General features: G+C 42.4%; 1 protein-coding gene across 4 annotated transcripts in view; it reads right to left on the bottom strand.

Annotated features, from left to right (window-relative positions):
• Positions 1–8,427: 8,427 nt before the first annotated feature.
• The window catches only part of TBC1D16 (TBC1 domain family member 16), a 135,231-nt gene continuing 130,170 nt past the window's right edge, over positions 8,428–13,488 (bottom strand). For all 4 annotated transcript variants that reach the window (XM_036757175.1, XM_036757174.1, XM_036757173.1 and 1 more), the window contains 2 exons: positions 11,522–11,668; positions 8,428–10,134 (listed from right to left, as the gene is read on the bottom strand). In XM_036757175.1, the coding sequence (XP_036613070.1) occupies positions 9,889–10,134; positions 11,522–11,668 (393 nt within the window). In that variant the 3' untranslated portion in view covers positions 8,428–9,888. The remainder of the gene's footprint in view (positions 10,135–11,521; positions 11,669–13,488) is intronic.

Below are 13,488 nucleotides of genomic sequence, written 5' to 3'. Positions count from 1 at the left end.
TTTGTTAGCCAAAAATTACCTACTGTGTATCCATGAAGTTTCCTACCTCCCCCACTCCCGTCCTTTGGCACACAATTTTCTTTTTAAAAATTTCCCTTGTATTTTATTTATACATTATCAAACTACTATTCTAAGGAGGGGTCCATAGTCTTCACCAGACTGCCAAAGATGTCAATGACACATAAAACAGGTTGAATTTTGTTCTTCTTGACCATCACGCACTTTCTGTTGAACTGCTTCTAGTTGGTCATTTGGGTCCTGAATTCTGTGCCTTCTTCTGATTCACTAGAACACCACCTAAATCAGTATGAAACTGCTTCACACACATTTCTGCACCCAGTAACTTGGTATTTAGTGTGCTTCACAAAGAAAGCAGAATATTATCATATAGTGAAGGCAGATATTTTCACAGATAGTCACTGCATGGCACATTTTAAAACCAATTTGTCTAAATTATATGCACTACACTTCCCAGGAGCCCAGGGACCTCATGGCATTCCTGAAATGCAAAATGAAGACAGTTACGGGGGAGGAGAGGCAGATTAACTCTTGAGGTACTACAGCACCTTTTCTTAGAAACGATTCAGATGCTACTTACTCTTTGTAACTCTCTTCCTCCCTCATCATCTAATTGACCAGTTCCCACCAGGAACAAGGCAACTCTCAGATGGCCAATAACCCTCCCTCCCTTACACGTGAAGGTATCCCAGGGCCTCTCTGGTATGCAGGTAAGGGAACACCGACCCTACTATGCCTCCTCAATGTCCTTGCCACCTACTCCATTAAGCCTAAGTAACTACTGCAGCTAGGTGGCACAATGGATAGTGCTGGGCCTGGGTCAAGAAGACTGATCTTCCTGAGTTCAGATATGTCCTCAGATGCTCAGATCCTAGGCAAGTCACTTAACCCTGTTTACATCAGTTTCCTCTTCTGGGAAATGAACTAGAAAAGAAAATGGCAAACCATTCCAGTATCTTTGCCAAGAAAACCCCAAATGGGATCATGAAGTCGGATACAACTGAACAAGTAACTACACCTAGCCTTTCCATTCACCATAAACTAAACATAAAGCCTTCTTTATGGTTTGTCTTCTCCAAATCCAATGGGAACTCCTTGAAGACAGAAGCTGTCTTGAATAGGAGCCATTTGTATCTCCAACATTTAGCACAGTTCTCCACAACTTTTCCATTCATTCTATGGTAGATGCACAAGAAGAGTATAGTACCATTTGGTAGATCAATGAGAAATGTTTTTGAATTGGGCTTTGAGGGGCAACAAGATCAAGGGGATATTATATCCAAGTTCAGGCCATCTCATACCATTGCCTTAACATTTTCTCAACTGGCCTTGGCAGACCCTTGAAAGGTCAAGCAGTAGCTTCAAATTCAGGGACAGGACTGGAAAATCATGATTAGAGGCAATGCCCATGTATTGGGAATCGAGATGGGTTCTTAGCCCTTATTCAACCAAGGGCCCTTGAAGAGTTTGGCCTTTGTTTCCTTCATTAAATTAGGAGTCCTTTAGGACCTCCTTGCCTCAAGGGAAAGCCTAGTTTACATGAGTTTGAGTGACATGTCTGTGACATCAGAGGCTTTTAGACCACGTGAGTTAAGTGGCATTTTTGCGACGATTTTAGGTCACAAGGTTGAGTCACATGTGTGACTCACCTTTGACCTGGAACAAGATACATAAAACCAGGAGTTGACTTTGTCTTTTCAGAGCTCTGAGCTGCAGCAGTAGTGACGTATGACTGAGCCAGCCATTGTCAAGTTCCCAGCTGAACTCAGATGTTGGTAACTATGAATTGTATTTGGTCTGTTTATAAATGTATGTTTGTAATTTGTTTGTATTTGCTCTGAAGTGCAGGGTGCTGGCTTTTTCCCCTGAAAGAAGTGAATGATACTTGTAGGCTGGATTAAAGTCAGATTGTCAACCCCTTAACGTTGCTTTCCTTAATAAAGCAGATCAAAAGGACTTGGGCTTGCGGCGTCCTGTGAGTTGGTTGTTGTTGGTTTTATACCCCCACAGCAGCTGCTAGCCAGATTGTTACAACGACCCACAGTTCATCGGACCTTTCAAAAGAGGTTTTTTGGTTGCAGTTGGTGGTCATCAGCTCTAGATCCTGGTGAGTGAGGACTTACTTTCAGTGACTGATTAACAGGGGTTGGAGCCTTTCTGTACTTTGAGTCAGTTATTCTCCCTTATCACTATTTGTGTGTGTGTGTGTGTGTGTGTATGTACCATGCTTACCCATCTTATTTCTTGTGAATGCTTTGGGACAATTTTATGACTTGTTAGGCATTGCAGCTAGAAATGGAACCCCATTATACGGCAGCTAGTTCTGCAAGATAACGTTACGAACAGTGTCACTATTCATAGATTGTTGCTGAGTTTATGACATGTGGAATATGGCTTTTGGCCAAGAATTGTTAAGTACTTCAACCCAAACAAAAGGCCAAGAAGTGATCTTTAGACTGTTAGCATCACCTTCTAATCTTGGGTCCAAAGCGGGTTGAGGCAGCTCGGTGGCACGGGCTGAATGTGAAGCCGGAGAAGCCCAAGTCCACCTGCTGGGGCTGGGTACTCAAGGCTCTGAAACTCCTATACTTCTTTAGCTGCTTCAGCAGGAACTATACCAACCAGGCCCGAAAGCCATTTCCTACAGCATTTTGATAATTCTGAGAGCGGGTATATTCTTTAACACAAACTCTCATTTGATAGCTCTTTAGTTTGAGCTTCTGTTTTCAGCATGTGCATCAAGCCATCAGAGAACTAATAGCCGAGCTTCCACTTAAACTCAATCCCCAGCAGGTTTTTTTTCTTCTTTTTTTGAGTCATATTAACCTTGTTTGCTTCTAAAAAAAAAAAATTCACAAACGCAATGTTCAGGCCTTTCCTGAAATTGGAGCTGAGGCTGTAGAGGTCCAATAAAACATTGTTTATTTTCCTAGGTTCTGGAGACTGAACTGGGAAAAGGAACGTGCAGGACTTATGGCTCTTCAAGGGTTAATGGGCCTTTTCCCTGGTGTGAGACACAGCGAGCTATTTCATTAATACTCAAATCAACATCTCCAACTCTGCTGAGAGTTTATGCAGCTGTCCTCATCTAGCTCCCCTCCCCATCTGCACAGACCATTTCCTTGAAGCACCCAACAAGACGTATAGTCATTTGCTGCTGCCTTGGATAAAAGAGGCTTGCAGTCACAGCAAGCAGAGAGCAAGGGGCCTGCCCATGCCCTTCTCCAGCCTGCCTGGCCTTCCCACCTCAGAATTCATGTGGCGCAAGGGGGAGGTGGAGGGGCAGCTATTCCTGCTTGACTCCTCAAAGGGATCATTTTGCACTCCCCCACCCTCTCCTCACAGAATAATGGAACAGTAAAGCTGGAGAGAACCTCAGAGATTTCAGAACCTAAATCCCTTATTTTACAGATGGAGAAACGGAGGGCCAGGAAAGTAATGCGTTTTGTTTAAGACACTTCCCTGCTGAGCAAGGCCAAGGATGAATCACCTTGTGGACTTCTGATCTCAACCAATAATTTCTGGCTCTTCATATATTACTACCCACCACAATCATTACTTTGCTTCATCATCACTTCCTCCTACATGTAATGTAGGGTATATATTCATTTTTGGCTTTTAAAAGCTTTATGAACTGTAGAACCTGACAACTGGAGGCACTGAAAAACCAGGCATGGTTTAGACACTTAATACAATGGGCTGGGGGCAAGTCCTGATGGTCAAGAAACTATAAAAAGCAGGAGAATTAAAACACTTGCTTTAAACATTAGCAGTGTTTAGGAAATTGCCAGACTAGAGTTCATCAAAACTGGGCCAAGAGGCAATACGTTGTCATGAAAGGGCACTGGAGTGGATGTCAGGAGAACTAGTACTTGAAGGTCTGCAAAGTGATTTTCCCACAGCAATCTTGTGAGGTGGGCACTCCAAGTATTATCCTCATTTTTCAAATGAGGAGACTGAGTCTCAGAAAGATTAACTGATTTGCATAGGGTCACAAAATTGTTAAGTGTCTAAGTCAGTATCTGAACTCAGATCTCTCTGTGAGGATATCCACAGATGGTTAGAACTGAATGGACTCCAGAGATCTAGGACAATCCCTGAGAGGAGAAAACAGACATTTCAGTAGAAAGTATTTTTGGGTCTTTCAGTGGACCCAAAACAGGTCCAAATGGGAGTTTTAGTCAGAGTATCACAGACTCAAAGTTATGTTCAAATCTGAGCAATGGGTACTGTGATTAGATTGGACCAATTATGGCCCAGAGAATAATACTGGCAACGGGTCCAAAAGACTCAAATAGAATCTCTGACTTACCAAGCACCAAGTGCCAACATTAAACAGAAGACAAAGTTCAATTCATTTCAAATCAACAAATGCTCCTTAAGTGCTTAACACCTGCAAGACATTGTGTGAGGGTGCAAAGACAGATGTGACAAGAGCCTGGGTTCTAATTTCAGCTTCACTACTAATTTTCTGTGTGACCCTGGGTCAAGTAACTTCTCTCCTCCAGACTTATTTCTTCATCTTCTAAAATTCGGGGGTTAAACAGATGATCTCTACAACCCCTTTCATCTCTTAAAGGGCCCCTCCTCTGCCTCCTAATAGAGGACTACGTCTCTTGGATCACTATGTCAAAACAGTTCCAACCAACTTGCTCCTCCCACTCTCCCAGCCAGGGACCAAGAAATCTCCTTCAAATCAAGTCTGCCATTGTTCCTCAATGGGGTGCACCAATCTATACTCCTATGGCCCCACTCATCATCCCATAACTGCTGAACCCAAAATGTTCCACTCTGTCTACCACTCCCCAATGTGTCTTATCTCCCCAATTAGAATGTGAACTTGAGGACAAAGACTATCTTTACATATCTGTATCTTCGGAATTTAGCACAGCTTGGCACATAGTAAGCACTTCATAAATGATCATCCATCCATCCATCCATCCAATTTATAGCATCAAAAGCTCTGAAATCACCACCTTGTACAGTTTTCAACAGTACAGTTGAGGCAATAATACCTTGAGCTTATTTACCTTTGTAACAACCCTATGGGGGATGTGTATGTTTGAGGGAGGGGAGGAGCAGAAGAGAGAAGTATATATGAAAAGGAAGGCTATACTCATTTTACAGAGGAAGCTAAGGCAAAAAGGTGATACGCATCTCAAGTTAAGATCATACACTAACGTGATGGTGGTAGAATGAGAAACTTGGCTTCCGAATCAGTACTCTTGGGTCTAGACCACAACTGTCTCCTAAACCCAGTTCTACTAACACTGATGTCAATTGCCTTACTCCCAGAGTGGAAGTCTATGATATCTGGGTCATGGTGAATACTGTTTTTAGTTCTCACATGCTTAAAAATAAAACAAAATAACTAAGTCCTTTTGGCTTCAATTTAATAACTGCCCCCTTCTGAGGCTGAATGTAGCCTTTAATCAGGCTCAATCTGAGCAGTTGCAGGTTCAGCTGTGTTGATCTTAGTGGTAAAGCTCTCCAAGGAAGGTGAGTCTGGGAAACTTGTTCAGGTCTTTCCTTTAGTACTTCGAGAGAACTCAGTCCCAATCCAAGGTACCCTTTTCCTGGTAAACAAGGTCAAGGCCTGTGCTAACCAATCACTGGTGGATTTATTCAAGGATCTCTGTGAACTGCCTCCCAAAGCAGAGGGAGCTTGAGGAGGCCTGTGTACTACAAACAGGACACTCCAGTCTCTGTTCCTCATGTGAGTCCAAGGCAGGCCTGCTAATGCCCACTGGCAGTCACTGAATAGGGGGAGGTGGAGTGAAAACACAGCCAAATGAAGCAGGCTGGAGCTGCGCTTCCATAGAGTTCAATGACATAATTATGAGCAATTCCTGACTTATTCTATCTTCCTAAGCCTCCCAGTTTTCTACACATAAAGTTGTATCAGATTCATCTCCTGTCCCAAATATTGATTCTGTGGCCCACTATTCCAGAATGATTTGTGCTTCACAAATGAATCTCTCACAATTCTGAGTCATTCTTATTTTTGAATATTACTAATTGCCTATTCAGACTGGACTTCACTTCTTGCCTTCCCTTTTCTCAGAGTTCTTATCTTGCAAGAACGAGAGTGACTGTAGTCCCACGAATAACTTATCCACACAGACCTAGGAAGTTCTGGTCCTTTCCCCAACTTCTCTATTCCTATCGGTATTTACATATACTTTACCCAGAACTTCATAGACAAATGTTGCCTGGTATAAAATTGGAATGAGAGCAAGTGAATAGGTTCTACTACTAATCAGCATGGGTGATGTCATAGCTACTCACCTCCACATACCAACACCAGCCTCATCATCCTATCGTACCACTCCCTCTTCCCTAATCCTGTGGACGATGTAGCGGCTATTTTAAAACAATTCTTATGACAATGTCCCAAATAAACACAACAGAAAAACTGCTTGACCTTTATCCTATTCAGTTTTCATAATAATCAATTAAGCACTCCAATGGAATAACAGCAACCAACAGAATCATAAAATCTTAGCCTTAGAAGGGACTTCAGAGTCTAGGTAGTTCAAACTGTATTTTGACAACATCTCCAACAAATGGTCATTTGGGCTTTACAGAAAGGCCTTAAGTGAAAGATCTGCTATTAAAATTCCATGAGGAAAACCTACAGATTGGAGACCCACTACCTTTTCAAAGGGGAACCAGAGATCCGAGTGTTGTAACTTCACATCTGCATTTCCCTAACCTAGGACTAGAGGAAAAACTCGAACAATGTATACAACTTAGCAAGCAAGAGACCTTCCAGAGAACAAGAGGAGTACTTTCTTTTTTAGCACAACTTTCCTTATTCTACGTCCGAAAGAACCCAGAGTTCTTAACCTCAGTAATGTTTTTCTCCCATCCTTATAGACCTTCATCACTCAATTGTCATCTGATGGCTTCCTCCTTTGAAAGTGTCACCTGTGGGCTCTATGAACAGCATAGCAATCAGATTTCATAGAAACAGTCTCCTTGCTATAAACTTTCCACCCCTCTGCATCAGCATACCCTTCCCTACATACATCAAAGGTTACAATTCTCTTCCCAGGGGCCCTGAAACAACATTATGTAACATCAATGGAAGAAATCATTAGTGAAGTTAGAATGCTTTGAAATTTTTAAGTCTACGCATGCATGTGCACATAAAATTAAACCACATTCTAAAAATGAGTTAAATAAGCTACATTGTTGAGAATGGAGGGACAGGAATTATTAACTCCCACTTGCACATTCTGATGGTGGAAAGGCTTGAAGTCTGATGACTAAATTATCACCCTAATGCCTTTTGCTGGCTGGGAATGATGCTGGGGCAACAGCTGCTCCAGGGTTTTTGACTGGTTTAGCCCTAATTGCATCCAGATTAAGGAAGTTGTATGAGAGGAGCTTTTCCATAGGCCTCTCCACAGAAGCAAATATTCAGAATGTTTTCTAGGCAAACCTAGGTCAGCATCTTGACACAGCAGTGAATCCACAGATCCTCGCTGTTTTCAAGACAGGCTAAAATTTCAGTGGGCTAACCACCCCAAACCACAAGGGCAACTTAGAGTGTAAACCATGTAGTAATGACAAAGGCAGACAGCAGGTGGCGCTTTGTTTCCATTCCCTTAATGGGAAACAGCCAGCTGGTTTGGGTGGTTGTGGAGAATGGGGTTCTGTGGTTATGGCTGTGGAGAACTTGGCAGAATTCAGAATGAATACTTTCCGTCGGGGCGTATCAACAAGCCTCTTCCACCAGTGGGTCACTGGAAACCTGCAGCTGCATGAAGGCAGCAGTCTGAAGGCACACGGTACCAATGCAAACAAATGCTCCGTCCATGGATAAGGGGAAAAGAGGTGGGGAACCAAATTACGAAGGGAAACTTTGTGTTTCTTTGTGGGGACATAGTGAAAGTGGTGCAAGGTGATTTTGAATCAATTTCTGCATGACCAAGGATACTCTTCTTTGATTCTTTACTCAGAAGAGTTTCTAAAGGACCATGGCAGTGGAGAATGAACATGGCTGAACAGCTCTTTTGTTTCTATCTCCCAAACCTCCCTGAGAAGAGGCTGGCAGGTAGATTTAAATCAATATTCTTTGGTGGTAACATGTCCTAAGGGAATCTCCTTCCAGTACAGAATTAAGATAATTGGTGTGTCCTCTCTCCTACAACAGAGAAGTTCAACTGCAACCCGAATCCAGACCCGTATTTCCCAATGGTAATATCAAGAGACAAAGACCCCGACAGCTTTATCCAAAGCTGAGTTCTACTAAAGACGATTCTAAGACAACATGTGCAGAAAAGTTCTGGGTGGACAAATTGAAATTTGGGTTTAATTTCAGCCTTTAATCTTAAGGAGGTCTCCCTACTCTGGTGGATTTTGGGTTTAAGGAGTGCAGAGTGTGATGAAAAGGGAAGAGGCTGGTAACTTAAATCTTTATTGCTGATAAATATATTTTTAAATGGTACAATTCAGCTTAACTTTTCAATTCATACAACTCGGAGCAGAAAAAAGATCTTATTCAGAGGCTGGAGTACCTGAAATGCTTGGAAAGAGGAAGAATTCAGAGGCCTAAAGCATCAGTGGAATGAAGTCTGCTTGTCCACCATTTCAAGCAGGTTTTCAGGAGAAGGGACTAGGCGCTCTGTCCCTTTTCAGGATGACCAAAAGGATTCTCATAGGTCACACTATTCTCTCTAAGTTCTAACATGGGACAGTTAACATATTCTCTTCGTAGGGATAAATAGGTTGGAAGGACTTAAGTCACCCACAAGAAGTGGAGGCAGCCCTAAATACTGGCTACTTAAGTGTGACAATATTTGGCTCTTTGAAAGCCAAGATCACAGAGCAGTAGCTATCTCCAGATACTTTTGAAGAGGGCTGTCACTTCCCATAAATGAATCCACCTTTTTTTGATGACTCAAATATATAGACACACACACAAAATCACACAAAATACTCTTACCCATTCAAACACCATTTGGCTACTGTATGTGGTAGGGCTAAGCAATGAACCTGGCAGAAAACCCTTATGTAGAAAACCTGTTAGCTCCCAGAAAGAAGCCAAGGGAGATGAATCATACATTCTCCAAAAGCCTATTGCTTAGGCTCAAGAGGAGGCAGTTTCTTTCACATGTGAGGGAGTATAAAAAGCTCGTAGTATCATTGTGAAAAGCCACAAACTCCCCAAATCCTATCCTACCCTGTCCCAGTATCCCCAAATCAACTGGGCTATTTTTAGTGACAACTTTATGGCTCAGGCTGGAAGTCACTTAGGCAGTAGGTTTTGGTTTCAAGAGGGAAAATTTGTGCATGATGATTGTATGTGCGTGCGTGTGTGTGTGTGTGTGTGTGTGTGTGTGTGTGTGTGAGAGAGAGAGAGAGAGAGAGAGAGAGCTTGAGGACTTATCTTCAAGATTTCACCTGAGGACTACTCTTAACCCATATGCTTTCCAACATAGAAAGCTGAGCTTGGTTGGCCTTCCTTACATATCTATTTTCCTATGTTTGAAGTTTAGTTGTTAATGACTCTGGGCCAGTGATGGAAATGGAAATAGATTATCCTGGAAAATTACTCCTTAGTTCAAATAGGCAATAAGAAAGGTTCTTCTGCTAACCTAGGAGTGAGACCCCACTATGTCATTCTGTCACAGAGATGAATTTTCTTTGGGTTAGTGGTCACATCTTCATTCTGTTTCTCCTGGTTTCTGATGCTGGCACTAAAAAAGAAAAGTTTGTTCACCATTTTTTTCAACTGTATTTTTGGTAAACACTGCTTCTTCTTTTCTTCTACCCTATACCCTTGTCTAATCCTGATGCCCTTTTTAGACAGTTCCCCTGGAAACATTCCCTCCAACCCCTCTCCAGCTCTAGAAACTGGCCCTATTTGCGGAAGTTGAAGACCTCTCGTGTCTTTGGGCCCTTCTTGCCTTCGATGGCAGATTTTGGAGAAGGTGCCTCCACTGTCCCACCATATGGACAACTCTCAGATTCAGGATGGTGCCCAGTACATTCCACAGCAGGGATATAACCACTATCCCACATGCCTGTCCCACAGAGTTTACAGAGGTCATGTAGACTACATGGGATCCGGGGCAAAAGGCGGAACTGATACAGCAAACTCCTCGCCTGTAGAGAAAGAGAACAAATGATAAAGCAACACTAAAGCAGAGAAAGTTGAGGAAACCCAAAGGACTGTGAGGACAATGGCTTCTCCATTCAGTACTGATGAAACTCTTGGACTGCAAGCAATCCCAGTATGGCTGTAGATACTGGTCAGGTCTCATTTTGGGACAGTGCCTATAAATGATCTACACAAAGTAGGTTTTAATATTATCAGCAATAATAACAGTAGCAGCTCACATTTATGTAGTGCTTTAAGGCTTACAAAATGCCTTCCTGATAACAATGCCTCAAGGCTGGTAAACGTAAGTATGATGACTCCCATTTTACAGATAAGGAAGCCGAAGCTCAGAGAGATATGGTGACTTGCCCCATAGAGCTAGTAAGGCCAATGGTCAGAGCTAGCTCCTGACTCTCATCAGGTCTCCTAGCACCAAGTGCTCTTTCCACTACACTATGTGGTCCCTTAAATGCAGTCTTCATTTGCAATGTAAAGGATAAGTTAAAGCTTTTTTTGGGGGGGGGGGCATCTGGAGAACAATGAGCTAAAAGACACTTCCATTCACCAATGATTTCTTCCTTTGGAGCTCTTTCTACAAGGTTTCTCGGCACCTCTTTCCACACTATGCCTTGGAACATTTGTCCATTCATGCTCACCATGCCACTAACAGTAACCAAGGACCCCGGCACCACTGGAAACTTCCATAGAGAACCAAAAGACTGAGAAAATTGTGTCTCTATAGTGCCAGGGTGAGAGGAGGACCAAGAAGGGGATTTTTGACAGGCAAACATTACCCCCTTGGAGGAGTGATGGGATTGGATTTATATTCATCTTCTCTCATCCAGTCTACAGTTTATAACCATCAAAAGATCTTGGTGCTTATAATGCTATATTGTACCTATACTGCTTAAAGTAACAGCAAAGTGTTAACCATGACAGTGGTACAGGGTTGGGCCTAGAGTCCATCAGCCTCAGACACTTGCTACCTAAATGGCCCTGGGCAAGTCACTTATCCTCTGTTTGCCTCAGTTTCTTCATTTGTAAAATGAGGATAATAGTAACCTCTACTTTCCAGAGTTCTTGTAAGGACAAAATGAGATAAATGTAAACTACTTATTAGCACCGTGCCTGGCACACAGTAAGTGCTATGTAAATATTATCTATCATTATTACTACTATTATAATTAATGCACTATTTTCTCCAGGAGTATCTCAAGATAACTTTCAATTGTTTAATGACCTAACAGGGATTTAAAGCCATAGTGAGTAATGGAGCAACCAGACTGGTTGTTAGAGTCAAGCCTGAGTAGCCTCTGGGTTGATGATTCGCAAAAGCCTTCAGAGTAGAATTTCTTGGAACAAGAAAGGTGGGTAGCAGGGGAGGAACCTCACCTTCCTGAGTACAAGTTCCCCGTTCATGTGCATGGCCAGGTTTCCAAAGTGCAGAAGCATCTGGTCAGTGGCCAGCTGTTGTTCAATGACATCATCACCATAGATCACCACAATGGCCACACAGATGAAGAGATGGAAGTAGTCTGTCTACAGAGGGAGGGAAGAGAAGGCTGAAGGTGGAACTGGTTTGACCTGAGCATGAGTCATTGTTGCTTTGTAGGTATCTTAGGGGACATCCCAGTGGCCTTAAGTTTCTGGCTAAGGAAACCATATTCTGATGTTATGATGAGCCTATGTAAGTTTGAGGGTTTCTTGTAGAGAGGACTTTATTTGAAAAAGTACTACTGAAACAGTACCACACTAAAGGCTGGGTCCAAATATCCACAGGATCAAGGAACTGAAAGAAGGGACTATCAGAAACCACCTGTAACCTGACTTTACTTAACTCATGCTATACAGATATATACTATACTATAGATGCTATTCACTTTGTTATAATGACCCCGCATGAAGAGGACTCCAAAATCTCTATTTGTAATAATAATCTACCATGCAATCCAAGTCCATTATGCTCAAAAAGCTTTCCATACCTATGTCCAACCTAAATCTCTAGTTGCAATTCATGGTATTTTGTTCTATCCTTAATGAAAATGGAGAGCAGAGCTGGTTTAACATCTTTTTCTCAAAGGTCCCACTCTGAAAACATTTATCTGGTTTCACTGTCCTTACCTTGGCTACAGAACCCAAGAAGTCATCAAATTCAGCCCCCTAATTTTATAGATCAAGGAACTGAGGCCACAGAGGGTGGAGAGATTGGCCTAAGATCACGTGGGTAGTAAGTGGCAGAATAAGAATCTGAACTTAAGTTTTTATATTCCAAACTTAGCACTTTCCCCCACAGCACACTGCCTCGTTGAGAAATCTACCTTACAGAAAGGTCCTATTTATCATCTTTATTCCAGTTGTGTGTGGAAAGATTATAGGAAACGATCACGGCATCTTAACTATGCCATTCTTCTGCCTGAATGGATGCTTCAATGTTCCAGTTGCTTTGGTATAGACTGGTTTCCTGACCCAAAAGAAAAGACGAAAAGGACAGGAAAATCAGTGTTTAGTCTCCTGCTGCTGACAGTGAACACTGAAGACCAAGGTGGAACTGATGAGACAAAATGAGTCAGGCAGGTCCTCAGGCCAGAGAGGGTAAGGGTCATACAGCTAGTTAGTACCTGGGGCAGGATTCAAGCCCAGGTTTTCCTTGTCTAGCACTCTATGTATGCATTACCTCACTGGTTATGCATGCAAATTTTTGACCAAAGCGGTTTCAATTTCAACTCTGTGTTTGAGGACTCTAGTCCAGCCTCCTCATTTTACAAGCTCGGAAGGTGAAGTGTTTTGTCCGAGGTCACAAGGCAGTAACTGTCGAGGAGCCAGGATCTGAACCCAGGACTGTTGACCGCGTGCCCTTCTTGACTACTTGACATTTCACATTTGTCTGTTTCTTCCAAGGAGGGTGGCTGATTTTGACTCAATCTGGCATACAAGCACAAGGCCTAGGACTTAGGTCCATCATCTTTAATCAAAATGGCAGCTGATCAAGTTCCGAATGAGTAGCTCTCCTGATATTCTGGAAAACCAGATTTTACTGAAATTTGATAAATAGCTAGAGGTTAAAAAATCAAATTCTCTCCAAGTAGCTGAGTTTGGTGAGTGAGGTCTACAGTTCACAGAAAGCCTAGTGATATCAGCCTAAACAAAATAAAATTCTGATGATAAGTCTGATGCTGTAAAAATGTCTTCAAAGATAAGCAAACTATTTTTGGATGCTTCCCTGTTTTGGAATATCTATGTCAGTGCTCTTCTTCACTGGTGCAGAAGACTGCAAATTGACTTGACACAGAAAGAATGGCTATCCAGGCATGAAAAAAAGTAGAGACTCTGGACCATTAAAAAAAAATCACAATGTGGGC

Source organism: Trichosurus vulpecula, chromosome 4 (assembly GCF_011100635.1).
Source record: "Trichosurus vulpecula isolate mTriVul1 chromosome 4, mTriVul1.pri, whole genome shotgun sequence".
Classification (NCBI taxonomy): domain Eukaryota; kingdom Metazoa; phylum Chordata; class Mammalia; order Diprotodontia; family Phalangeridae; genus Trichosurus; species Trichosurus vulpecula.
Note: the sequence above shows the minus strand (reverse complement) of the source record. Positions and strands in the feature narration are given on the sequence as shown.